The sequence below is a fragment of the Oscarella lobularis genome, chromosome 19, assembly GCF_947507565.1.
Source record: "Oscarella lobularis chromosome 19, ooOscLobu1.1, whole genome shotgun sequence".
NCBI classification, from domain to species: Eukaryota; Metazoa; Porifera; class Homoscleromorpha; order Homosclerophorida; family Oscarellidae; genus Oscarella; species Oscarella lobularis.
The window spans coordinates 484,556-512,553 of NC_089193.1; the positions used below are offsets into that span (position 1 = coordinate 484,556).

The 27,998-nt window shown below is 46.5% G+C and overlaps 4 protein-coding genes and 1 long non-coding RNA gene across 6 annotated transcripts; 1 reads left to right on the plus strand and 4 right to left on the minus strand.

Annotated features, from left to right (window-relative positions):
* Positions 1-902: 902 nt before the first annotated feature.
* LOC136198636 (thrombospondin type-1 domain-containing protein 7B-like) lies at positions 903-10,702 on the plus strand. The gene is made up of 8 exons (XM_065988643.1): positions 903-5,367; positions 5,515-5,813; positions 5,869-6,026; positions 6,227-6,565; positions 9,826-9,947; positions 10,009-10,234; positions 10,286-10,383; positions 10,467-10,702. The coding sequence occupies exons 1-8, from the start codon at positions 903-905 to the stop codon at positions 10,700-10,702; spliced, it is 5,943 nt and encodes a 1,980-aa protein (XP_065844715.1).
* A 1,959-nt stretch (positions 10,703-12,661) lies between these two features.
* On the minus strand, positions 12,662-13,932 carry LOC136198381 (tyrosine-protein kinase receptor torso-like). Its single transcript, XM_065988329.1, has 6 exons — positions 13,807-13,932; positions 13,672-13,754; positions 13,398-13,612; positions 13,310-13,350; positions 13,165-13,261; positions 12,662-13,098 (listed from the first exon to the last, which is right to left on the minus strand). The coding sequence occupies exons 1-6, from the start codon at positions 13,877-13,879 to the stop codon at positions 12,786-12,788; spliced, it is 822 nt and encodes a 273-aa protein (XP_065844401.1). The 5' UTR covers positions 13,880-13,932; the 3' UTR covers positions 12,662-12,785.
* Positions 13,933-14,319: 387 nt separating this feature from the next.
* On the minus strand, positions 14,320-16,371 carry LOC136198637 (uncharacterized). The gene is made up of 6 exons (XM_065988644.1): positions 16,170-16,371; positions 16,074-16,118; positions 15,612-16,016; positions 15,435-15,557; positions 14,775-15,371; positions 14,320-14,705 (listed from the first exon to the last, which is right to left on the minus strand). The coding sequence occupies exons 1-6, from the start codon at positions 16,369-16,371 to the stop codon at positions 14,320-14,322; spliced, it is 1,758 nt and encodes a 585-aa protein (XP_065844716.1).
* A 4,890-nt stretch (positions 16,372-21,261) lies between these two features.
* On the minus strand, positions 21,262-22,264 carry LOC136198396 (uncharacterized). Its single transcript, XR_010672789.1, has 3 exons — positions 22,145-22,264; positions 21,755-22,093; positions 21,262-21,681 (listed from the first exon to the last, which is right to left on the minus strand). It is a non-coding gene; the product is annotated as an uncharacterized lncRNA (long non-coding RNA).
* A 2,819-nt stretch (positions 22,265-25,083) lies between these two features.
* Positions 25,084-27,973, minus strand: LOC136198372 (MAM and LDL-receptor class A domain-containing protein 2-like). 2 transcript variants are annotated; one of them, XM_065988306.1, is made up of 8 exons: positions 27,825-27,973; positions 27,328-27,772; positions 26,786-26,803; positions 26,557-26,706; positions 26,124-26,504; positions 25,533-26,072; positions 25,296-25,481; positions 25,084-25,239 (listed from the first exon to the last, which is right to left on the minus strand). In XM_065988306.1, exons 2-8 carry the CDS (start codon positions 27,386-27,388, stop codon positions 25,136-25,138), a joined length of 1,440 nt encoding a protein of 479 aa, XP_065844378.1. In that variant the 5' UTR covers positions 27,389-27,772; positions 27,825-27,973; the 3' UTR covers positions 25,084-25,135. The 2 variants fall into 2 exon arrangements, with proteins under 2 accessions (XP_065844378.1, XP_065844379.1); XM_065988307.1 differs by having other exon boundaries at positions 25,238-25,481; positions 27,825-27,972.
* Between the last annotated feature and the right edge of the window lie 25 nt (positions 27,974-27,998).

Here is a 27,998-nt window from a genome sequence, read left to right on the forward strand (position 1 = left end):
AGAATATTATATCTGATGGGGACGGTGGCGCTAACGCTTTCCTAAGACGTTTCTGACGTTTACAAGGAAATCACTTTACGCAACATCATCTCAAAGCAATCCAGTGTTGAGGAGGTCGCAACGCTGTCCTGCGGTTGTAAGCTCGACGCCGTGCGGCGCCGAACGTCGCGAACGCTCCAATTCGTTTGGTTTCGGCCTCCATCTTAGCTTAGCGTGCTCGACGTAAAATGTTTTCTCGCTGTTCTCTGAATTTTTGCGATTCAGACGATCGATTGTTCCTACACGACGAAATATTAATCGAAAGACGGCGTAATCGGCGTCGAAGCGGCTCAGATAGCTCGTGAACGCTTTCGAAGCGAAACGCAGGTAACGAGCGCGTCCTTCTAGATTCTACGAGCGAAAACAGTGAAAGAGTGGCTCTCTGGTTCGACTCTTAACCCCTACACTGTTATTACACGTATCTACGACTCGGTATCGCGGATTCTCTATTCCCTGCGATTCCATCGCGTTATAGCCTCGTTCCTTTTGACAGGCGAACTCGATTGAATGAGTTTGAGCGTTTCTTGTTGCCCATAAATGAGTTTTTCTCGCGTTTCGTCGAGATCGCGAACCAAACGCTGACGTCACATGTCGGAACTCTGGCTCCCACTTTACGTGCGATCCTGCCACCTATTTTCACGCTCAGAACTGTTAAAACCAAAAAGAATAAATTTCACGGTGAGTTCAAGATCCGCAGAAACCGCAAAAATTGTTTGAAGTTAAACCGGCTATACGGGCACCCTTCTATACCTATAGTGCGTTAAAGACTCGGCGCCGAACTGCGCCGAACAGGATTCGAGTCGCTGCTAGGCTAGAACGAAAAGTCAAAACAGTTCCATTCACATCATTCCCGAGCGGATCCAATGTCGATAGTCGTCTTCGCTCTCACCCTAACGTTGAGCGCGGCGCAAACGTTCGAATGGTTCGCCGAATCGCCAAGAAATTGCGCACGCGATCCGACACAATGCTGCAGTACGTGCCGAGGCGATCGCGACGTCTACTGCCGCGTTCGCGCCACGAACGCACCCATTTCGCCACTTTTCTGTGCGGACACACCCAACCCGTACTCGTCTCGCGTCGAATGCAACGAAAAAGAATGCTCACGTGACTGCGTCGTAAGCACATGGAGTTTGTGGGGCGCTTGTAGTGCCACGTGCGACAATCTGACTACCGAATATCGTTCGCGACGCGTTTTCGTCCCTCCAGAAGCGGGGCGTTCCTGTCCGGATCTCAGCCAGACGCGTAAATGTCGAAACGCGATCTTACGTCTTCCTTGCCCCGCCCACCTGGCTTCGTCTTCAACCGCATTCATTTCGTACTTATGGAGACTGGGACCTTGGAGTTCCTGTCTATCTATCGGCAGAAATGGATCCGCTTGCGGTCTCGGATTGATGTTTCGCGTTGTAAATTGCGTCGTTACCAACGGGAGCGTTGTTGAAGATATTAACTGCAAGTCTAATCCACGCGAAACGTCTCCGATCAATCGACAAGCCTGTAATCTTCCGTGCAATTGTCAAGTCGATCAGTGGTCGCCGTGGTCGAATTGCTCAGCAGAGTGCTACACGAAATCAAATTCTTCAAGCTCACATTCTGATTTACCGTATCACGAACGCACTCGATCCATCATTCGAACGAGTCAATTCGGCGGAACTTTGTGCCCGTCTCTTTTTGAGCGACGATCCTGTGACGTCGATTTCCTTCCTGATTGCCCGCGTTATCAGTGGTACAATGCTTCGTGGTTCGACTGTAATCTTGACGTCGCTGGCGACGTGTGCGGATTCGGAACCCAAAGACGCACCGTCTTTTGCGTCTTGGAAAACGACCCAACTAATACCCCCGTTGACGATCGTTTCTGCAAGGGCGAATTTCTCCCACCGGGTGCTGTAAAAACGGCCGCTCCCGTCAAACCTCTCACAACTCGTTCCTGTCAAATTCTTTGTCCTCAAGACTGCGTTACGGGAGCGTGGTCCGAATGGGGTCAGTGCTCGCGTAGCTGCGGCGAGGGCGGCGTACGACGTCGAACGCGACCGGTACTGGTGCCGTCGTTCACCGGTGGTGCACCGTGTGGCGATCTCAGTAAAACGGCGCCATGCCAGAGAATCAATTGCACGTTTTGGTTCATTGGACGCTATAGCGCCTGTTTTTCTTTTGACTTTAATAAGCGCTGCGGTCCGGGCGTTCGATTTCGTCAGGTATCGTGTCTAAACGCGCTCAATCAAATTCTCTCGAACGATTCAATGTGTCCTGAATCAAAACCGATAGAGCGGGATAACTGCTATCTGCCATGCGAGGGTGATTGCGTTCTGACGGAATGGTCCCAGTGGACAGGGTGTCCGGCGACGTGCGGCGGCGCCGAAATCGTTCAGAAACGCACCCGAAGCATTGTCTTGTACAACGAGACGTCCGGACGTCAGTGCGTCGACGACGATCAATTGACCCAGCGCAAACCGTGCAACGTTTTCGTGCCGTGCATAACGTACGTCTGGCGTCACGAAAAATGGGCAAACTGCATTTTCAATACCTCGCTCGACGATGAAGGAACGGGTAGCGGAAGCGGAGACAACGAGTCGAGTAACGCGACCAAGTGCGGTCCCAGCACTGGAGTCCAGAATCGCGACGTCTATTGTGAGCAACAGTTTAGTGGCTTTGAACGTCGTCGCGTCAGCGACGCCAAGTGCCTTGACCCTAACAACGTCGTCGTGAGTGACAGCGTAAAGCCCGCGACCGTGCAACAATGCGATGTCGATTGCCCTGTGGATTGCGAAGTTAGCCCGTGGTCGGACTGGTCTGCGTGCTCGGCTACGTGCGGCTCGGCGACGCAACTTCGATCGCGATTTGTCACGAAAGCGGCGGCATTCGGCGGCGATTTGTGCCCTCGGAATCGCGACGGCATCATAACGGATACGTCGTCGTGCGTCGACGTTCCGCCTTGCTACGCGTACGCGTGGTTGATGACGGCGTGGTCGGAATGCCAGCTTCTTCGTCTTCCCAACGTTGAGGTCAGTTCGACGTGCGGACCGGGATTTCGTACGCGCGACGTGACGTGTCGTCGCGACGGCGATAACCAGACGGTCGCCGACGGTGTATGCAGTGCGACACTCCTCACGGCGAGACCAAGCGACGTTCTCAATTGCAACATACCTTGCAAAGACGAATGCGAGTTTGGTACGTGGACGGCGTTCTCCGACTGCTCGCTGACGTGCGGTGTAGGATCAAAATCGCGTACGCGCGGAGTTCAGTTCAAAAATTCGACACTATCGCCGGCGGAACGTAATCAAACGTGTCCTCACATCAAAGCCAATCAGCTTATCGAGAGGGATCCCTGTAACGACTTTCCCTGCTTGGAGTACGGTTGGGTTGCAAGCGAATGGCTCACGTGCATTCCCGCAAAGAACGTTGACTCGTGCGGCGACGGCTTTCAAGAACGACACGTCAATTGTGAGACGCTGACCGATCATGTCTTTGTGAGCCTTCAGTTGTGTTTCTCCATCGGCGTGGCGCCTAATCGAACGCGTTCCTGTCGCGTACCGTGCCCCGTCGACTGCGTTCTTGAAAGTTGGTCAGCTTGGAGAGTCTGTAACGGATTGTGCGACTCTCACGGCTTAGGATACGAAACGCGTACCCGAAATATTCTTGTTGCGCCGGCCCACGGCGGACGACCGTGCCTTGAACTCGAACAACGGAGACCTTGTATCAGCGATTGCAAATGGGATATCGGAGCGTGGGGCGAATGCGTTCTCGACGATAGATCGCTATCATGCGGCGACGGAAAACGCAATCGATCGGTCACCTGTTTAGTCAACGGGGTTCTTGTGAATTTCAGCCGATGTCTCGTTCTCGGCGACAAGCCGAGTCCCATTAACAGACTGCCGGGAAAACCGATTAGCGAAGAAGCGTGTCGCACGCCGTGTTCCAATGACTGCGTGGTGACCGAATGGTCTGAGTGGTCCAATTGCATTCCCGCTTCACTCGGGCAACCAATTGAAGACGTCTGCAGAAATAGCCCCGGCTCTGCTAATTTACTTGGACAACACTCCCGTCAGCGATTAATACTTCGTAGCACTTCCCATTGCCCGTTGCAGCTAGTCGAAAACCAATTTTGCCCTCCCGCCGCCTGCCAAACGTTTCGCTGGCACGTATCTGCGTGGGGCAACTGCGTCATGTCCGACGGTGGCGACTGCGGAATTGGAATTCAACAGCGACAAATCGTCTGCTCGTCCGATTTTGATCCTCGTATACGCGATGCTGCAGCTTGCAGCGGAACGCCGGCACCGTCGCCGACGTCGCGCCAATGCTCTGTTCCCTGTCCCGCCGATTGTAACGTGGACACTTGGGCTCCGTGGACGTTCACGAATGGCACGTGTGGCGGCGCCGGTCGTCGAGAGCGAAGTCGAGGTGTAATCATCGCCCCAAACGAACGAGGTCGTCAGTGTCCCGTTCTACTGCAGAAAGAACGATGCGCCTTCGATCCGTGCTTCTCCTACGCGTACGAGCGCGGTCCGTGGGGAAACTGCTCCGTTAGACTCACTTGTGCTAGATGCGGAGTTGGCATACGGGAGAGATCGGTTATCTGTCGTCAGAGCGACGGACTAAGCGTTTCTCTCGAATGCTGCATTCTAAAAAAATGCCCATCGCGATCCGATTCGTCGAATCTCATTGACGTCGATTATCGAGCGCTCGATATACACTCTAAGGACGTGTGCGGCATCGCCTGTCCCGGTGATTGCGTTCTCGCGCCGTGGAGCAACTGGGGACCCTGCAGTCTCGATTGCTCAAGTGGAAGTGGCAGAGGAATACAATCGCGATCGCGCGGAATCATCGTTGCTGCGAGTCACGACGGTTTATGTCTTGATCAGACAAGTCGCATCGAGACAAAACAGTGCTCCACCGACGTGCATTGTTTCCTCTACGCGTGGGTTACGACTCCGTGGGCCAACGGCGTTCGCAACGTTTCCTGCGTGCAAAAGTTTCAGGACGGCGGCGGCGCGGTTGCTGTTGTCGATTCCGGTTGCGTGGAGGCTTTAAGACCTGCTTCTCAACAGTCGTGCGTGTCGGACACGTGCGACGGTCCCGGACAGGTCTGCAACACTGAATGCGTCATGGGTGCGCACGATTGCCATGCCGACGCCCTCTGCACTAATAATTCTTGTTCGTTTGACTGCACTTGTCGCACTGGATATACGGGTGACGGAAAGACGTGTACGGATCTGAACGAGTGCGCTATGAAAACGGACGATTGCGACGAAAATGCCGACTGCATGAATGTACTGGGAAGTTTTTCGTGCGTCTGTGGCGAAGGATTCAGAGGAGACGGTCGCTCATGCGTGGGTAAGCAAATAAAGTATATCTGCCTTCATTAAAATGAATACAGAAGTAATTTAATAGCTGTTTATGATAATATGACAGATTGACGGATAATTGACAGATTGACAGCTAATTGACAGATTGACGGATAACTCCTCCTTTCTTTGATAGACGTTAAAAACTCTACCGACCATTGGCCAGTTCAGCGTGACCATTGGCTCACTGAAGACGATAAGTGGGTAAACACAACGGAGCAATGTCCCCTACTCGGCGACGCTCTTCCCTCTGCCTCCTACACGCCTTCGGATTCCCCTATCGGTCAATGGGACTCGCTCAAAGACAGCTACATCGCCGAACTCAATGCGTGGCTCAAAACGGCGTCAAACATTCCCGGAGTGCCGGACACAGTTGACTTCACGTCGACCGACCCGGACGAACTGTGGAACGAAATAAAAACGTTCTTGGATTCGGTACAAAATAAAATTCGCTAAAACATAATACTATTAATTATTTTATTTTTATAAGGTCTATACGGCTTGGTATAAGCATCTTGGCGTTGCTCAAGGCTTTGTTCGTCCCAATCCGGCTGGAATGCGCGAGGACGACAGAATCAAGCAATGGAATCATTTCGTCGACGTGAGCAACGACGCTCAGACGAAATACGAGCAAAACTACGGCGCAAGGTGCGACCCAGCCTAAGAAGGGACTCGATGTGTCCACCTGCTTTCGTTGAGTCTCTAAACTCTGTATGTCAGCAACACACCCTTCGCACTGTATTGTTTTATTGATAATTATGATGTTAGTCGTTGAGAATCGGAGCATCTGTCGTTTTGAGTCGAGCACAAATTTGGCTACCTGTACGGTTTAATTTCTTTTATATTAGCAAATGTGCGTCAGCCAGCCCAGGTGCGCATCTCGGATGTTCTTGGTCATGCAAATTCGCCCCCGTGATATGTTTCATCTGGGCTCCATCTCGCACCCGAACCGAACTGCACGACTCTCCTGTTTTCGACAAAAGCTTGGCGACGTCTATCTATCTATCTGCAAGCCCGAACAAGTACCTCAATCTTGGTATCAATTATTCGTATCCTTTTTGGAACATGATGTCAACAACGGGATCAGGAGAATCAGAAACGGCGTCCTCTGAAAGCGTTTGTGAGTCTTTTGAAGTCGATTCGAATCCGCTCAAGGAAACCGCGATCAGAGGCAAGGTTGATGTCAGGTACATAAAGCAGAGAGAAAGTTGTGTCTGATATTGGATGACAAAGAAAGCGATCTCTGACCGATAGTATAGCAAGACTATCGTCATCTTCGTGTTGTTTTTCTGTTATTATTGTTGCAGACAGCTGTGTCCTCACACATGGAGTAGCGTTTGTTGTCGTATGTACGTCTTAGAATGTTTGTTGCTGTTGTACGTGCATGCGTCTGTCTTGTATGTAAACCAGCTGCTGATTCCTTACTAATTGAGCAGGAGAGGTCAACGAATGTTATACTTTTGTTATCCTTTCCTACTCAAGACTCGATCGCCGTTTCTATTACTGAAAACCAGTCCACAAACGTCTTTGACATTAAATTAGGTAATTGCCTTGCAGTTAATCAACTGTCTTTGGCACGTCATGTATATACTGTATAGTGTGACAATCGTGCTACTTTTCTTAATTTATATCTGAGCTTCCAGTGTGATAGTCATATAAAACAATCCTCTCTCTTAGAATCGTTATTTTTCATTGTAAAAGTCTGATAAACTGATACACTGATTGTCGTCAGGAGGTGATGTGGTGACTAATACAAAGCGTGCAGCCATGCACACACAACATGATCCTATAAGACTATGACTTCGTCACAGCAGCCAAAAAACTCCACGTCCACACCCTACACTAAGAAGAAAAATCGCGGCAAGATCGAGTAAGGACCCGTGTGGGCCATGCCCGAAGGCCATGAGGCAGCTACATCTCTTACGAGGAATTAGATCCATCTTATTAGACTGTTTCCAGATTTGCAGGCACGTGGGCTAGTCTGTTGGAAGAACACTGACTAAAATTTCACGTTCTTTATCATTATTTTCAAGAGAGGAGATCAGGAAGACACTACAAGAGAACATGAAGACGACAGCTACTCATGGAACAATAGTTCGGGTGAGGCTCCTTTTGAGGGTTCACTACCAGCTATCGTATTTCCAAAAGGAGCCTAATACCCCCAAAGCACGATATCCTATCAAACGCACGACGTAAAACTCACTTTCAATACATCTCCTGACGGTTGGTGAAAAGTAATTCTACGCATTTTATATGACATCTTATTTAATTGATCCTTGCGATCCAAGTCTGTCTTACAAAACGGCATTTGTCACTCGTCCGGAATTTCTTGCCTCGTTACCGGTACTTACGGTCTTACGTGTGAAGAAGAACCAGCGTCTCCTTCCTCTCATGCGTTTCCAAATGAAAATGAAAAGGCAACCATCACTAATTGAGCTATTGTTGCTTTAGCGATTTTTTGCACTTTTATCACACTGATCGTGGTGGCATTTGGCTGGTGGCATTTGGCTGGCGTCGAAGGCGGTTAGTCGATGGATGTGGCTGCATTGAATGAGACGATGACATATATGGGAATTACTCTATAAGGACACCAGCCAATGTCTTTTATGTTTTTTTTTGTTTTTGATGTTAGTGACCCGCATGTACTCGCTGTTCTTGCTATTCTGTAGCACTATAATAGACTTTCTCGGTCCGTGTCTTAGCACTTGAGAGCAACTGTCTAATCAGACATGCCAAGGGGCGCGTAGCGCGCAATAAATTTTTGACCACGCCTTCTTAAAAAGAAGCCACGCCTACTAAAAATAGTGACAACGCCCTCTTAAAAAAGAGCCACGCCTACTAAAAATTGTGACCACGCCCTCTTAGAAAACAGTGACCACGCCCTCATTAAAAAGAGCCACGCCTACTAAAAATAGTGCAAATGTAAGGACTACTTGAACGTGACGCGAGTTTGTGAGAAATTTAGGACCTTATTCAACCTGCACTTCAGTAGAAATGGTCAAGATGGTGATTATTGTCTTTCGTCAAACGATTTTTTGGAAAGCGTGAGAAACGTGTTGGGCGGGCGTGAGTGCATGAGACAACTAGCTGAGGCGTGAGACTTGGTAGGTCTGTCAGACTTCACAGCCAAAAGTCCCGGATTTTGTAGGGTAAACGGCTTTTCTTCGTTTTTCTCTAAAAAGCTGGTTACCCTATAAAATTCGGGACATTGTTAGTATCAGTGTGCCCGGATATTCCGCGGTAAAGTGTAAATAGACGACTCGCTACAGCGCATCACCATACAAGACGAAAACAAATGATACAATTAAAAAACTGTAACGTTAACATCATTCGTTGTCAGACGCACGTGCACGCTTATAAAAGTTTGACGGAAATGTAATATTCAGGGAGGGGGGGGAGGGGGGGAGGGAGGGAGGGAGGTCCAAATCAATAATACACTTTATGACTGATTTTAGAGACGAACGCCAAAGATTTAGACACTTCTCGCGCCTTCCATTATCATTAATAGGATGTCACGAAACATGGGCCTCTCTTGCGGCCTAAACCGAACGCATTGTTCCATTATGTTGTCGAAAAATGGCGGGACATCCGCTGTTTCGCCTTTTGGAAGTCCGCCTCCAGAGGTCACGAGCATTCAATTCGGACTCACATTTCTCATCTAAAAATACAAAACTAGCCTTCCGCCACATGATCATATTAATAGCCTTGAGGTGCGACTTGTCGCTGGCGTTACGCCCAATCGAGGCCGCGTCGAGTTTTTTCTCGACAGTACGTGGAATCGCATCTGCATGAGGACTAACGCTAGTCAAACCGCGACAGCCGTATGTCAACATTTGGGCTACCCTGATCTTTTACATGTCAGAGCTTTGAACCGTTCCGGAGAAGAAAGCAGCAGCAATTATTCGTACATTGTTAAGTGCACGTGGAATGGCATCATCAGTTGTTCTTTCGTGAAAGCGACGTGTGATTTGGAGATGTTTATATTGTGTCGGTCAGCTAGGACTTATTCGCCTGAAGTACGGCCAGTTAAACTAGTTAACCAATCAGCGCCACGCAGGGATGCATTGGATGTAAAAATTAGTGGAACTTTCATGAAGATTAGCTCAGTTAAAGAAATGATTTCGCTTCCTCTCGCTCAGGCCTCTTGTAGGCATTTGGGATACGATACAGGTGTGCTTGGTGGTTTATTTACCCCCGGCTCTAGAAGTGACAAATTTTCTACATTACTGTTAGGTGCCTTTATTCACCCAGGCAGGTGCAACTGGTCGATACCGTTCGTAAGACAGAAAGGGTAGAGAGAACAGTTACAGTTTATTTTAATCGATATTGGCATTTTCTCTGCGACGACACATGGGATATCAATGCAGCTGAAGTTTTTTTGCAAGGAACTAGGTTATGAGAACGCAATCTCTGCAAAGCGAGAGAGCTCTAATTTCAATTCAAACAGTCGGAAGTTGTCGCAGCTCAAAGTGGTCTGTGACGGAAGCAAAACGGCGCTTAGCCACTGTAAGCATATTATACGCAGGGCTTATTGCTACGCGGCTGGAGCTGTTTGCAAAGAGAAACAATGTAGGAGAAACGATGTCGCAACATTATTGCGTGCGAGCCCTATTTATTTCTGTTTCTTTAGATTGTCCCCCTGGATGGTTCCTTTATGCCAACCATTGCTACAATGTTTCCCCTTATGTCTTAATGAGCATGAGAGTTGGCGGATGCGATCCCATGAACAGGGTTTCTATCAACAGTCCCCACGAACAGGCTTTTGTGCTGTCACTTCTGGCTGGCGTTAGGGATGACGTTTTCATTGGCCTGGAAAGGGATGATGACGTCAGGTGGACGAACGGAGAACCTTTGAGGTTTGCTGTGATCAACTTAGTAATAGTTTTTTAAAGTACGTGCGTTTGCAGTTACGTCTTGTGGGCTATTGGAGAGCCAAACAGCCTTTATAGGTGCGTTGCTGTTAATCCTCTGGATGGTTACTGGAAAACGGCCGATTGCTTGCAACGTAAAAAGTTGATGTGCAAAGTTCCTCTAGGCAAAATACTAAAACTCTTAAGAAATTTTTAACGTTATTTTTGGGCCGTTCAGTCGATATAAAAAACGAATTTCTTCAAGCAGAAGATTTGTCCACAAATGGTTTGTGCAGAAAAGACGAACTTTACTTCAAAAACTCGTGCTATTATTGGTCAAAAGACGACGATCTGCTTCTATCGCAAGAACGCGCTCGCGAAGATTGCCAAAGTCGAAATGCAGAGTTGTCTTCAATAAGCACCCTATACGAAAATTCATTCATTGCCAAAGAAACGTCAGCTGTTCAGGGGTAACTCTATTGGATTGGTTTTGTTTACAACTACACGTCTGAGCACGGAGCCTTTGAATGGCTTGATGGTTCTCTTGTCAATTTTTCCAAGTGGGCAATGTACGAGCCAGCATTTCAGGCGGAACGTACCTACAGTTGCGTTTTGTTTGGATCGAATGGGCTTGAGTTTGTTTGGTCTGCTTCAAACTGCACTGCCAAGGCTGGATACGTCTGCAAAAGTAATCTGAAAGGTTTAGGCTTTTTTTAACTATGCACCTTTCTTTAGGAGTTTTGAATGAATCAGTTGATAAAATAGCAACTGTTCATGACACTTCAGTTAGCTGTAAGTGCTTTATCTACACCGCAATTTTGTCTATTTGTTTCTTAAGATGTCTACGTATGTCCAAACGGTTGGACGAAGCTTGGCACCCGCTCTTGCTTTAGGCGAGTTTACGCTAAGCAGACGTGGCAGGATTCCTTGACGAACTGCAAAATAATGAATGACTCTCTTGCCAGAATTTCATCTGCTGAAGAGCAGAGTCGTCTAAATTTCAACATAATCGATGAAGAAGATGCTTGGATTGGACTCAATGACATATTCAAAGAAGGATTTTACGTTTGGGCTGACGGTTGTCCTTTAGCCTATGTCAACTGGAGTGAAGCCGAAAAAAGCACCTTTGATCGTAACAAACGCGACTGTGTAGCTGCGTCAACGTTCGATTGGAAAATAAAGATTTGCGCGGAGAAGAAACCTAGAGTCTGCTTTATGCCTGCAATTCTAGGTATGTCAAGCGAGGTTGATTAATAATGTCATAACCCATCATTTACTTTGCGAGTTTTTCAGATTATGATGAATGCTACAACAACACAGACATTTGCCACGTCAACGCGACGTGTGAAAATGCACTCAATTCCTATAGGTGCATCTGCAAACCGGGATTCACAGGAAATGGAACTACGTGCAAAGGTCAGCTGTTTTAGTGAAACCTCTTTTTTATGATTGAGTTTTAGATTTTAACGAATGTGATCGCAGCTGTAGGGAGAAAGGTCAACACTGCCTAAATATATTTGGATTGTATGAGTGCGTTTGCCTGAGTGGCTGGACTGACAATTCAGGTCATTCCGTTGACGTGAACGAGTGCAATATAAGTAACATCTGTCATTCTCGCGCCATGTGCATAAACAACGACGGCTCTTATCAATGTGAATGTCTACCTAACTGGACTGGAAACGGTACTGTTTGCATCGATCTCAACGAGTGCGAGATAGGGAACTCATGCCACTCGAAAGCAATCTGCACGAATGACGAAGGGACGTTTCTGTGTACGTGTCAACCTGGCTGGACTGGAAACGGTATTTATTGCGACGATGTCAACGAATGCGAGATTGAAGGGTCATGTCATTCGCAAGCCAGTTTCACAAACCAGGGCGGTTTCTACAGCTGTATGTGCCTTCCGGGCTGGATTGGAGACGGATACTTTTGCAACGACACAAATGAATGTCTTTCACCAGCGCTATTATCGGCTCCAAATTACCGTAATCAAGACAGCACTTCACTTTTTGCGTATCGATTAGTGCAAAGAAGTTAGTGCGCTGCAAAAGAAACGATCGGAATCCTCGCCATACGCGTGCCAAAGAAAAGAACATCTGGGTTTGGAGTCACAACGACAAAAAATGCTTTACATATCTCTATCTCGATCAATTCACTAGAACTCCAACGTAAATATCTAAACTGTAAGCCCTGCTTTCTTCATTCGATTGAGACCAGGACGACATAAAAAAAGTATCTTCCTTACCAAACACCATTGGTATATAAATTGCGACGTTCGTTTTGAAAATGTTATAGCTGCGGACCTTACTGACGTTGAAACAGTCGTAGTTCTATTGGCGATGAAACGGGAGCGATTTCCTATCTTCACGCCAGCACTAATCATAACCCACTCTGACAACAACAACAACAACAACAACAACAACAACAACAACAACAACAACATCAACAACAACAACAACAACAACAACAACAACAACAACAACAACAACAACAACAACAACAACAACAACAACAACAACAACAAAGAGCATGCAATATCACCCTTGAATTAAAAAGTTTAAACTAATGCGCTGTTTTTGAGAAAATCTTCTTTCACTGATGTGAGAGCAGAACCAACAACATATCTAATTTTACCGCTTTCACCGCCATTCGTATTTTGGGCCATTAAATTGAGAGCACAAGCATTCTCTTCCCTTTCTGAGTCTTTGAGAGATTCCGTGTCCGATAAAGAGAGTGAATTGGTTGAGCAAAAATCTATGTAATCACTCTTTTCTTCTATTTCAAGAATTTTTCGCAAACGCTGCGTGAGACGGTCAAAAGACGGGCGGTTATCCGGATTGGAGCGCCAACAGGCAGACATGGTCCTGTACCTATGGAAAAATCAACGTAAGAATCTGCCTTTTCGCCTCTTATATCAGAAGACTAGACTTGCATACAGTTCAGAGGAGCAGTTTTCTGGACATTTTAACCGGTTGCCATTTCGCAAATACGAAAGAAGTTCCGCACTTGAAACGCATGGATAGGGAAAAGACCCTAGACGGAAAGGATACTCCAAACATACAACCATAAAATGCATCTCACCTAAAGTACATACTTCCCACATCACAATCCCGAACGACCACCTAAAATTAGATTGGTAAACTACACTTTGTGTTCAGGGAAAGTTTACACGTCGCTCATTTCAGAAAATGAACGGTGAGTTATGGCTTCGATAGACATCCATCGGAGTGGAAGACGCCTCGCTGTCTTTTGGGAATATGCACCGTCCTGATAGACAGATCTCGTTAGTCCAAAGTCGGAAACTTTAAGTAGTTTATTCTCGCAGACAAGAACGTTTCGACAGGCCAAGTCGCGATGAACTAGGCCCTTTCCAGACAGATATTCCTTAAGAGAAATTTCAGAAAGGTAAAATATGATGTGTAATTATCGTAGCGAATTCAAACCATTCCCGATGAAATTTGCCAAACAAATGAAAGAATATCAGAAGCACCTAGCTCGCACCCGAAATCAGCGCTCCTATCTTCACCTTCGTAACAAGCTGAGAATTGTATGTCTATCCCTATAATCCTGACTCTTACAGTCAATCTGCTCTTCAATTTTGAAAGACTTTTCTTCAATCTGCTCTTCAATTTTGCTAGACTTTTCATCCATCTCGCAAGTCTGTAACGTAGCTTCGCCACTATAAGGCGAGAGCTCGAATCTATTTTCCTAAAAAAAAGTCTTTAGAAAAAATTGTTTAAAAGATAAATTATTAAAACTAATTGCTTCGATAAAAATGAAAATATATTTACGTGCCTCCTGAAGGCAATCTGGGTTAGAAATAAAGAAACGCGATTGTTTCTTAGGATCTTCACTCTAAATAATAAAGTGTAATAGCAACAGGACATGTTTAATTTTTGTTGGTTTTCTGACTTTCGGTCTTCCTTTTCTGAGAAAGCTGAGAAGATCACCGTTCATGCAGTATTCGACAATGAGACAGTACGGTTGGGATGTGGTTATGCATCCAAGCAGGCTAACAATGTGTGGATGCTGTCCAATCCGTTTCATTAGTTTGATTTCTTCTAACAGTTCTCTTTCATCGAGATTTTTGCCTACAAAAATCGGATTATAAACTGAAAACAAATCGAACAAAGTTTTTCAATACCTTTCAGCATTTTACAAGCAACAACCAACTTTTCATTGCCCAAAGAGCTTCTCTCCTTTTCAGGTAGCGCCAAAAAATTTCTAGACGTACGTTGATATAGATGAGCCTTGTGTACAATGCCAAAAAAACCATCGCCCAGTCTTTCGAGCAGAGTCATGTCCCCGGGATTGACTTCCCATTTGTCAGGTGCATCAACAAACAGAGATCGGAAGAACGACCTGCGGGAGAGAGTAGCCCTACGCCGGACATAGACAATGAAAACTATGACAAATGAAACGACGAAAGTCAAAGAGACTGATATAATTATCTTCAATTGAGACGATGCTGCGATACCTAAAAGTAAGTTTAGAAAAAAAGAGTTTTCTCAGGAATGTCAACTATTAAAATATAACTCATTTATACCTTCGCAAAAGGTTCCATTGCCGACGTAGCCGTCGCTGCACTGACACTGAAACGATCCATTTGTATTTTTGCAATTTGCCCAGCGGTGGCACATTCCTGTTACGTTACACTCATTTGTGTCTTTGCAAACGATTCCGTCTCCGGTCCAGCCTGGTAGACAAGTACAGTAGTATGACCCGCCCACATTCGTGCATTTCGATTGCAAATGACAATAGTTATTTATGACGCACTCGTTCACGTCGACGCAAGAAAGACCGTCTCCACTCCAGCCTCGCTCGCACGTACACTGATACGATCCTTGCTGGTTCCTGCAGGTTGCTTTCGAATCACATGGGCTCATCGCCTCGCACTCGTTGACATCGACGCAAGCACTGCCGTTTCTTGTCCAGCCACGTTGGCACTGACACCGATAAGACCCGGGTTCATTAAGGCAATCGGCATGAATATGACATTTTTTTCCCACAGAGCACTCGTCCACGTCAAAGCAGCGATTACCATTCAGGGTCCAACCACTTTTGCAAAAGCATTCAAACGATCCCAAAGTATTTAAACATTGCTGGCCTTCCTGTCTACAACTGTGCGTACACTCATCAACGTCTACCCCAGAAAAATTAATTAATTAAAAAAGAGTGTTTGAGTACTTATGATCTTTAAAATTACCTTGACAAAAGGTTCCATTTCCGTAAAAACCCGGGTTGCAAGTGCAGTTGTACAAAGACACTGTATTGTGACATGTTGCGTTGACGTGGCAACTATTACTGTTGTTGGAGCATTCATCATAATCTAAACAATTCACGTTGTAGAAGCTAACAGAGGGATTACATCGTTAAAACATACTCAAAATTGCGGGAACGAAACAGACGCTCGCCTTGGTCTCAGAACAACGTCTTGTTTGCCAAGAACTTTTTGTTGCAGCCACGCAATCGCGTTCCTCTTGCAAAGACAACTTTGCCTCAGCTTCGCCTGTACTCCAATTGACATAGACTAAAGGAGAGCCGTCGGCCCAAACGTAAAAGCCTTCTTTGGAAATGTCGTTGAGTCCTATCCAAGCCTCTTTTTCGTTAAAAATGCTAGAACTCAGCTCATTTTGTTCTTGACCTGAAAAAATTCCAGCAAGTGAGGCACTCGTCATTGACCTTTCGCAATCAATCAATGAGTCGTGCCAAGTCTTTTCAGCGTAATCTCGTCTATAGCACGAACGTGTTCCAATCCTTGTCCAACCGCTCAGACAGGAGTAGGAATCTAGACACAAAGAAATCTCGTTTCTGTTTGCAGACGCGTTTGAAGTACTATACTAACATCCTGGTGACACCTTCGCTACATCATCGGATTTCATTAGTGTTTCTGGAATAAGACAGTCAAATAAGATTTCCTCACGCGCTTATACAAAATTACTTTTACAGACGTAATGAGCCTTGACAGAGCAGTTTGAAACCGACCAAAGAAATTCACGTCCGTCCAATCCTAACAAAACGCAGTTGCTTTGACTTTTTCCTGTTTGGTATATTGGCTGATACATTCCCCACTTGGTGAAAGCGACTGGAAAAGAATCAAGCCACGTGAATGCACCGTGCATGTGAGTATGATTGTAAATCATTCCAGTCCAATACCGAATGCCCTCAACAGGGGATGTTTCTCTAGCGATAAAAGCGTTTTCGTGTGCGGTGGAAATAGAAGCCAGTGAAGCTTTGCGACTTTTGCACTTTTCATAATGTGCTCGCTCTTGTGAAACAGACTCGTCACCTTCTTTAGACCAATAATAGCAGGCATTCTCGAAGTAAAGTTCGTCTTTCTCACAACGACCGTCCGCGAATGGATTCTTTTTCTCAAGCCGTTTGTGGTCAATATCCACTAGAAAAATATAAAAGAGAAGATGTTATTTCAAATAATACAGCAAAGCGTTTTTACCAAGAGAAACTTTGCAAAACGTTGGTTTTCTTTCAGAACAATCTGCTGTCTTCCAGTAGCCATTGAGTGAGTCAAGCACGACACACTTGTAATAATTTCTGGGCTCACCAGGAGCCCACAAGACGTACCTAGGAAAGCGGGCAAAGTAGATGATCTAAAAGGCGCTTTTTCACACACACACACACCTCAACGGCTCCTCATTGACCCACTCGAACGCGCCACTATCAGTTCGCCTCAAGCCAATCCAAACATCAACGCCGCCTTAGTTAGCAAGAAGAGACAGCGCAAATGCCTCTTCGTGTGGACTGTTGATACTAGCAGCGTTAGAAGGTCCGCATTCCTCTGAAAAATGCTCCCCATCCATGCTCCAACGATAAGTAACAATACGGTAGCAATAGTCAGCATAGAGAAACCACCCGAAAGGACAATCTAGAACCAAAAGTAAGCGTTAGCAAACACCATAATAGCAAAATCATTCTTGTTTACATTCGTTCTTCGTGCAAACGGCTACAGCACTCCTGCAATATGAATAATACAACAGTGTACATTCGCCAAGATTTGCTTCGCGTCCACTGCAATAGATTTCTATTCGCTGAGATCGAGTAACATTGCTTGAAATCAACCGTTGCGGACGTGCTGAAATTGCATTCGTATAGCCCAATTGGCGACAGAAAACGTTTGCTTCATTTATAGTCCAATGATCGTCGCAGATACCGGTCCAATATCTTCGATAGTAAATTTCAACTTCTCCTTCTGATTTACTCGGTTCTTTAACAGCATTAACTAGTCGCACTTGGTTCGCAGAATAATAGCAGTGGATCGTTAAGGAAGAAGTACAATAATACTTTGATGAGATGGTACATTCGCCTAACAAAGATCTAGGACAGGTAATGTAAGCAGAATTAGGATTTCTAATGCGAAAAGAAGATGTTGCAGATCCAGAATCGTATCCTAAATGCCTACAAATAGCCGGGATGGGAAATGGAGTTCTCAAACAGCTGTTTAGCCAAGTGCCATGAACATTCACTGACACGTTTCCTGCGCTGGGCATTGAGCCGCCGTCGAGCCGCAATCGAATCGAATAGGTTCTACTGGACTGACACGAAATAAATAACTCTGAATCGCACCTGTCTCTTCTGAAAGAGCAAGATCCACCCTTAATCCACGTACAGCTGAGAAAAAAATAATTTCCGGTTTCTTTTTCTTCCTTGGAGAGACTGAAAGAACGAGCAAAAAAAGAACGAGCGTAGCCCAAGCGTAGACAGACAACATGAGCGAGCACAGAGTCATGACGAGGATTTTCTTCTGTGCAGACGCGTCTCCAAGCACCGTCCACAAAAAACTCGACGCGACCGCGATTCGGGGTAACGCCGTCGACTAGTTGCACGTCGTTTCCTTTGGGCTCTGACAAAAGAGAAAATTTGGTTGTAACAGACGCCATAAACCATCGTGTCTAACTTTTAGTTTTTTTGCAAATGAACTCGTTTCGAGACAAACAGTCAACAGGAGTCCAAATGAAAGAGCGACCAGCTGCAGTCCACTCAAACTGGATGGTTGCACATTTTTCGGCGTCGCAGTGAGCATTCAGGCGCTCCCACTTTGAAAAGACAAAAGGCGACCCGTCCGACCACCGATAGCTGTATGCTCCGTTTGCAGAGAGCGTGCTTACCAGTCCAACAAAAAAGTGATACCGAAAATTTCGAGGATATAGATAATCCCAGAGAACTACATCGTCTTTTTCAATCGACAGTAGATGTGCTCCATATGTAGAGCACTCTTCCGCTGCTTGAGACCAAGTCAAAAGATCAGGCGAAACTTTGAGACACCAAGAACGGTAACAGATCCATCCAGGGTCACATTCTAAGCAAAATTAGATAAACGTTATGCTCACAAAAATTGTAGGATTATTTTAGGTAATAAATTCTTTTTTCTAGCATATTTGAGGCACAGTGAATCATTGAGTAGAGTAAACTCTTTTCGTCGAATTGCAAATTTACCTTAGTTGAAACACTATTATATACATACGTTAAAAGCAAAAACAGTTTTGTATACAAGTGTACAGCACACTCGGTACTCTTAATAAATGATTACTACGGGAACTGTACTCTGGTTCTCACCGGCACAAGATGCACTGATGACATCGTCTGCTTGACTTGCTCTTGCAAATAAAACTGCCACAACAAAGGCGACAACAAGGAATCGAACAAACGCAGACTGAATAACTAGAACTTCTCGACTATTCAGTTCTTTGGAGGACGAAGAGGCGGAAAGTGTCTGATGACAAATCTTTGAATTCAAAAGATTTGGGGGAGAAACGTAGACGCGAAGCAAAACAATGGGGCCGAAAAGCAAAATTATGGTATACACGACGGACGCCATTGCTTCCAAATAAGATCTTGAATCGCCGTTAGTACCTACAAAAACATAATACTTCCGTTAAAGACTATTAGAAGAAGACTCGCGAAATATTAGAAGAAAGTCGTTCTTTATAAAACGTCTTGAAGAAGTGAAACTTATTGCATCAACTTTCAAATGCACGCGAAGCAAACACTAACAACAAACGTGGATGAGTGGTGTGACAAGAGCAATTGTTGAGGTAGATTGAATGGTGAATCCCTGAGCTTTAGATCGGCTGTAAACACGAGGTCATGACATAGGTTAGTCATTGCCGGGGTGTATATAGTCTCGACAGAGATAGAGAAGGAGAGGGATGTGCAACTCCCCCTTATCACGTGACTTTTCCAGGTCAGAGGATTGAAGCCGTTAAGTCCCGTATTGCCTCGTATTGAAGTCCACTTCCTCTGATCCGCGAAGCCGTAAGTACTCAGCTGCCTTTCCAAAAATGTTCATTCTTTATGAAATCACGCGATAAATCTGTTTTGAGGTCGCGGCAACCATTTAAGGCCCCAAATCGCCGCGAACTTGGACTAATTGTACTTTGCACCCTCTCGCGATGTCGCCATTGTCTTTTTTTCTAAACTTTCTTTTGCATTTAATAGCCAAGTCGTGGCGCTAGCGAATGCTGGTAAAAGGCGGCAGAAACCAGTCGCTGTTTCGACGCATTGCGTAAAAAGACGCCGTATTGGGCGTGTCTTGGTGGTCATGTTTTGCACCCTCTCACGCTCAAACGCAATGTCCAATTTTGTTAGAATTTTTTTTGTTTGAAAGAGTCACACCTTAGGAAGCGAATGGTGCTATTGTTTGGGCTCTTCCTATTTTTATGCCGTTGTAAGATTGCGTGTTTTAGCACGTGCCGACGTCTGCCGCCTTTTACCAGCATTCGCTAGCGCCACGACTTGGCCATTAAATGCACAAAACGTTTAGAAAAAACGACAATGACGACATCGCGAAAGGGTGCAAAGTACAATTAGTCCTCGCTGGCGGCGATTTGGGGCCTTAAACGGTTGTCACGCCCTCAAAACAGATTTATCGCGCGATTTTATGAAAGAAGAAACATTTTTGGAAAGGCAGCTGAGTACTTACGGCTTCGCGGATCAGAGGAAGTGGACTTCAATACGAGGCAATACGGGACTTAACGGCTTCAATCCTCTGACCAGGAAAAGTCACGTGATAAGAGAGAGTTGCACATCCCTCTCCTTCTCTATCTCTGGTCTCGAGGATCCAGACTGTGGGTCGGTCTAACGCGCGCTCCGCATACGGGCGCTCGCATCCCGACCAACAGTCTGGACCCATCTGCTTCAAACGACCAAGCCGCACCAATCACGCTTCAGTATTAGACATTCCTCCTGCACGCTACTGATTGGTCGAAGCCCGTCACGTGATAAAACACGTGCTTTTGCACGAGGCGATCTGATGACGCGCTTTGATGACGTACGCAGGGGCCCGATCGATGGACGCCGCGCAGTTACCTTCTCGAATGGGCCAGTTTCGATCGTTAGTGGTACGTTGATCGGCATTCGAGAGACAAAAACCACAAAGCATCGTTGTCGAAGCGGTTCTAGAGAGCGAAACTTATCTGAAACTGGTCCGTAACTGCGGCGTCCATCGATCGGGCCCCTGGGTGCGTCATCAAAGTCGCGTCATCGGATCACCTCGTGCAAAAGCACGTGTTTTATCACGTGACGGGCTTCGACCAATCAGTAGCGTGCAGGAGGAATGTCTAATACTGAAGCGTGATTGGTGCGGCTTGGTCGTTTGAAGCAGTTGGGTCCAGACTGTGGGTCGGGATGCGAGCGCCCGTATGCGGAGCGCGCGTTAGACCGATCCACAGTTTGGATCCTCGAGACTAGGGTGTATATGGCTAACACGCGCAATATAACTCTATTAGATCGCCCAGGATCTTCTCATCCCAATGCAGATAATACACAGTTATTGCATTACCCGAGAATTGGATATGCCAATAAATACATAAATATGAACAAGTAGGAAGTTAAAAGACCCCGTGCGAAGACTGCAATGTTCTCTTTAGGGGCACGGAGGCAAGTTCAACAGAGAGGACTGACCTAGCGTTGTTTCTAGCTTTACGGCCACGCGTTTATCTTCTACTGTATGGGGGAGAAAAGAAACTGTTCTCGGAAGCTAAAGTACAAAGTAAAGACGTCTTCATGTACTCCTCCTACCTTGCACTTCGATGCTTTGCCGCCCAAGATTTTCTGCGAGGTGAGAACCATCACCGTGGCTAAGGCAAATGACGGAAAAAAGTGCTACGAGCACCACAGCTGCCATTGCTGCAGGTGAGCGTGGCACCGATCGAATGATAGCTCTTCAGGTGATGCAGCTAGCCCTTTTGTAATTGTTCTGAGTCGCATGACGGTGTAGTTAGCCAATCACGAGAGATCATAGACCGCAGCAAATTGATGAACTAACTTCCTCCGACACCACACCTATTTACCTAGGCTACAGCAAAGTGATGAACAAACTTCCCCTGACACCATACCTATTTATCTACGAATCCGGCTAACCTTTGTGTCAACTTTCTTAGTTTCCTCCCTGCCATCTGTGTTTGCCTTTTCGTCTGTGACAATTTCCATGTTTGAAACTATGCGGGAACAGGGAGTCAACGAACGTCAAGTGGAGGAGATCCCCAGCCGCCTTCTTGGTTACACATGTACCTGTATCACCATACTTCAGTTGAGGGCAGACGACGCAAAGAAGCCACTGTTATTCCAAAGGTTCACTGACATCCGTTCATTATTGCTACCGTGAGGAGAAAACGCAACGATGACAGCGAATTGGAACCCAAAACGAGGTAGTGGGCGAGGCCCCCTTTTGAGGGCTCTGTACCACGTGGGCACTGGACTTTTGCTCGCAGCGGCGCCTGAGAGAACTGCTCGCGCGTATGTAATCTAACCGAAATGAAGTCGAGGAATAGACTGTTTCGTACTGCAGCGACGCCAAGTCCATCCTGTGCCATATCGTCCCGTGACTGTAGAGCAGGTGCGCCTCTCCGCCTAGACAGCCACAGTCAATTCTATTCTCCCTATCTCGGTTCTAGTACTTACTATGGGATTTGCAGAAACGCTGATCGGGTCTCAGGTCGCCACTTAATTCTGTACTCCAAAGCGTTCCTTTGGCAGTGTTTCGGCCAGGGAAAAGATCCCACTGTGGCAAAGAAACAGAAGAGACCACGGCAAGAAAGATGTCATTGTTTCAGGTGCGGGCGACGCTTAGCGACTGAAAAGGTTTTTAGGTGAGACACGCCCTTGTAATTGTGAGGACTCACATGACGTTGCAGAGAGCCAAGCACAAAAGATCCTCCACTCTTCCTAGATTTCGTAAGAATCCTAAAAAAGATGAATCCCTATCCTTCGCTTCGATCCATCTGAGCCATCTGCGTTTATGAACTTTCCTTATTTAATTGTAGCGTCTTCGTCACAACTACGGGCTCCAAACGCGTCAAAGAGAACAGAGCCCTAACCGTACGTCTGCGCGGTAAGAGAAAGCCTCGGACCCATGCAAGCCTTTCACAGAAACTTCGTTAGCTGGGATCGAGCTAGAAGCAGATCGAGATGGGTCCGAGGCTAGCTAGGCCGCCTCTCCCACAAACACCACTTGCATGTAAAAAAAATAACCTGATGTGCTAACCAAAAAAAGGTTACCTAAGGAAAAATGTCCGACTTCCACGGGAAACGCTACGTGAAAGACAGAATCCTTATGAACTCGAAAAGGCCATCAGCTAGGATGAAGACGCCATGACTTGAATCGCTCCATTACCTGTAAAAAACCCCAAAGAGCACTTCTCACAAAAAGGCGATTGGATATGACGGAGTAGAAAGCCGTCGATCTCTGAAAGTCAGAATACGCGTTACCAACTATAAGAAACGAAACGCTGGTCACCGCATTCGCTTATATACATGTACATATTCTCAAGCAGAGTCCTAGAAGGCAAAGCAAGGATGGTAGCGAATTGAAACACAAAACGAGATAGTTGGTAATCGAGGCCCCTTTTGAGGGCCCAGAACCCAGAGGACTTTTGCGCGCGGCGGCTCCTCAGAGCATTGCGCACATGCATAATGTAACCAAAAACGAAACACCGCCCCCGTAAGTATTCGACTGCAGACGGAGGAGAGACGTCTCTCCTCCGTACGAGCGTCCAAAGAGTCGAGGTTAAATTCTGCTCTTTCGCGATGGAGAACAAGTGATATACGCGTCGATTGCACGCAGGCTGTAGCTCTACCTTTCAACTGATAGATCAATTCGCCTCTTCCAGTCATTCCTTCTGCTTCGCGAGGCGAAAAACTGCTTGTGAGACCTCTTAAGAGGCCTTTTCTCCAGTCGTTTCATGACCAATTTCTACACTCGAAAAGCAAATTGAAGCGAGTTCGGAGAGCGGTGCGAGCTCCATTCGGCTAGAATATGCCGCGTAAGCTGAATCTCGCTGAGTGTATATCCGGGTCACCGTTAACAAAAAGTAAGTACAGTACTGTAAATCTTTCATGACTAGCCGATTTACCCGTTCTTTGAACGGGTGTTTTAGGCGTTTGTATGCGCATATGCTCTAACGGCTTTTGAGTTGTCCCGCGCGTGATGATAGGCCGGACTTTAATTCTGCGACCGTTACGACTATATATCTCTAACGCTATATCTTTAATGCACGAATCGGGTCTCTATTCGACCTACGTGGTCTATTGACGGCTTTTCAGGCTGTATACTCTCGTCATTTCCTACGCTGTAAACCAACTTCATTTTGGTTTGTTTGGAGGCGCCCGATTAAGATATCTTAACTATTTTGTCATCTATTTAGACATTCAGTAATCGATCGGGTCCATGTACAGCAGCCGATCCTGTGTAATTTGCAGCTGCGCTGAATCCGGTCTTAATTAAGTCATTCGTAACTGCTGTACATGATAGTCCTTGCCTACTAAAAAGCTTCAGTAGCGGGCCTCGGCATATAAATAAACCGCTCCTCTACCCAATCGCACGGTCCCATCGCAGCAGTAGCAGACGGTCACGATCTATTCACAGCTGCTTCAACCGCGGGCTAATTGCTGCAGCAGCAGCAGAAACAGCAGCAGCAGTAGCCGCGTCGGTCAATTCACTGCTGAGATCAATCTGCGAAGTAGTCGCGCGTTTACAGCTGCTGCATTTGGTCCGGCCTACTGAAGATGCGAAGTAACCTCTCTCGTTTCCAGCGCTACTAATAGACCGGAGCGGCTTTGCAGCTGTGAATAGACCGGTCCTTGTCCAAGAGCCGCAACCGGTTCCATGCACCTGCAAATTAGCCTAATTCCATTTCGCAGCAAAGATGAGTTTACAGATTTTTGTCTTTTCAAAATCGGCACATCGTTTATCTTACCAAAATTTAAAGCTGCCACGCAAGTGAACTGCAATATGCCGTAAACTCAGAGGGAAAACATGAATCAGGAATACATACCCTGCAAGCAGGGCATGGTAAACTGTGAATTGAACTATGCAGTTATAAACTCAGACGAAAAACATGCATCAGGAATGCATACCCTGCAAGCAGGGAATAGTACACTGCGAATTGCACTATGCGGTAAACTCAGGAGGAAAACATACATCAGGGATACATACCCTGCAAGCAGGGAATGGTACACTGTCAATTGCACTACGCACAGTATGCAGTAAACTCAGGCAAAAAACATGCATGAGGAATGCATATACCCTGCAAGAAGGGAATGGTACACTGTCAATTGCACTATGTACACTGTGCAGTAAACTGAGAGGGAAAACGTGCATTAGGGATAGATACCCTGCAAGCAGGGCATGGTACACTGCGAATTGCACTATGCGGTAAACTCAGGCGAAAAACATGCATCAGGAATGCATACCCTGCAAGCAGGGAATGGTACACTGTCAATTGCACTATGTACAGTGTGCAGTAAACTGAGGGGGAAAACGTGCATTAGGGACAGATACCCTGCAAGCAGGGCATGGTACACTGCGAATTGCACTATGCGGTAAACTCAGGAGGAAAACATACATCAGGGATACATACCCTGCAAGCAGGGAATGGTACACTGTCAATTGCACTACGCACAGTATGCAGTAAACTCAGCAGTAAAACGTGCATCAGGGACACATACCCTGAAAGCAGGGCATGGCACCCTGCGAATTGCACTATGCGATAAATACCCTGTGCAGAATTGATTCGAAGTTACAAAAAAATTAAAATCAAATAAATGTTTGTACCAGATGATGTGCCGAGAGTGTGATCGTTATCCGGTCCCGTATTGAACCCGGGAGTGGGGCCGCTACTGCGTGTCCAATTAAAAAAATTGTTCTTGTTCTCGTCATAAAAACCGCATACGCCGTTATCAAACGCACAAGTCGCACACAAACCGAGAGGCTTCGTCGGCGGCACAAACGTCTTATCATCTAAATCGTCAATAATTAATTAGTAATACAATACTTGAGCTCTTTGCTTACAGCAGCACATGACGCCACCGGCGTCATCCGACGTCAAACGCGAGCATGCGGAAAAGACGGAAAGAGGCGTGTACGAAGTAGCACCAGGCCAGAAAGCTCCAGCACACGTAACATTTGACTGATCGGTACACCAAAGTCCACAGCACAACGGCTCGTCGCAATCGACGTCGTAATGCGTGCAACCGTAGTCGATATTAGCGCGGGGCTTGTTACACGCGTTTAGACGCCTGTTGCAGTAATTGATTCCGGCGCTGAAGCGTCCGTAGCCGGCCGTCTTGCACGCGGCACCGTCGATGTAACCGGGAATTTTGCCAGCGACGCCTCCGTAGCCGCACACTTGCCATCCGTTTGCCGAATCGCAAACGTCGGCGGGAGCGACACATTTCACGCTCGTTCCGTCGTCGAATTTGTTGCCGCAGCGACTGCGCGTCGGTCGATCGCGAAGACTTCTCAAGCCGTCCCAGTCGCCATGACAACCGGCGACGCTGGCGTGACTGAAAAATCCCTCGCGACTTCCGTCAGCGCAGCCCGTTTTAAGAGCTACAAGAAAACATTAAAATATTCAATTAGTAATAGTTTTTTCGTGCGCACCTTGCGAGCAGTAGGTGTTCGACGTTGAATTGTCAAATTTGCATCCACTGAACGTGATATCGTCGATCGCTATATCACTTCTCTCACCGTCGCCTCGACTCGCGATAATGTGAACGCGGAAGTCGGTGAAACTGGCAAGCGTCACGTTGGTCATTAGCCAAACGTTGCCCTGATCGTCGACAATCTCCTTCAGAAGTCGGAAGCCCGTGTAGCTTTTGAGATAAATGAGGAGAGAGCCCGTCTGATTGCCGAACACGTGATACCAAAGTTTCATCGTGCACCATGACGGCGTCGCTTTGATGTTGGGACTTTCGAGTATAGCTGTTCGTCCCTTCTTCAGCTGCGAGAAGACACTTCCCGCATCGTAATAAAGAAAGTAACCTGAAATGAACAGATGACCCATTAATAAATGTATTTATTGATTAAAGCCTGCCTTCGACGGTATTCGTCGTGTGATCCACGGAGGGGCCCGTGTCCAACGAGGGAGTCCGGCCTTTGTGGATAAGCCAATCGTCATCATCGCAAGTGACGTTTTTCCAGAAGCAAACGCCAGTTTCAAAAGTGCAATCGCCAGTAACCGGACCTGTGCAATAAAAAAAAACGCAAAAAAATTGTTTGAAATTCTCTCTTCGTTGGTTCTTCGCAACAAGTGATGTTCTTACCAAGTACCTCCGCTTGACCTAAGGAACATTAGAATGAGAAGAAGGAATCTTTTCCCATTATTTAAGTAACGAATTGTAGTGCATGCGTCAAGGAAAAACTGCCTAGGGAAGACCCAAGTCTTCAGCAGGAAATCCAAGTAGGTTCATTATTGCAGTGCCCCTCCCCCTTCCCCCTCCACACACACACACGTGATCAATAGCCAATCACAGGAGCACTAATTACAGTTGTGTGTATCGGGTTTCAAAACTCCTCCGGCCGCTGTACCATCTGGCCGCGAAGAGTGACCTTTGAATGCTTTTATCCGCTCGCGATATCGCGTGCCATTATATAGGCGAATCACACTACTACGACCAACGCTCGCCGCATTTCGCCTCAGGCACTGCCCCACCCTCTAGCTCTAAATAGCGTATTCCACTCGCCGTTATACTGTAACATACACATAACCGCCTTAAAAACGTTTCTCCTCTATTACCCAGGTAACCAGGTATTAAAAATCCGACAGTTCAATTTCGCCAAAAACACACGGGTTTTGATTTCTTACTGTTTGCCCAAAAGAGAGCGAAGAGAGTTGAAAAGGCTCGCCAACGACAAGAAAATTCCATCTTCTCCTCTGCTTACTTCCTTCGATCGCTTTGACTATTCCAATGCGCGAGTAAGATAATCCTACTCGGCGAGTAAACAGAGGCAATCGCTCCGCTTGGTACCAATGCCTCACGCGTATCACATTTGAGCCCGACGTTTTCATTGGGCAACGAACACGTGAGAGCGTGATCTGTCCAGACTGCCTTTAGGCATTTAGGAACCGAACGTGATCATATTATTAACGGAGAGATGATCATAGGCCATTGTTTGATTCCGTATCTCCTGGTTGCTTTCAATCGTTTGCCTGCTCTATCTCACCGAGTATGCCCATACCCTTTTTCCGTAGAGCTCAAACCCTGTGATTTTTAGACAGGGAATTAACTGACCGACCATGACTTGTAAACCTTTTCAAAACACCAAATATAGCCAAAAAGCCTTTATGAAGGCGTTTCTCACGTTGCGGGCGACGTCGGATTCCATTTAAGGCCATTTACAACGTCGAAACGCAATCGAGCATTGAGCTAGTGACACGATTATCCTACGGGTGAAAGCTCGACGCCGCGTGGTGCGCAGAACGCGGCGAAATGTCGAATTAGTTTCGGTCGCCCTCTATCGGCCATCTTAGCTTGG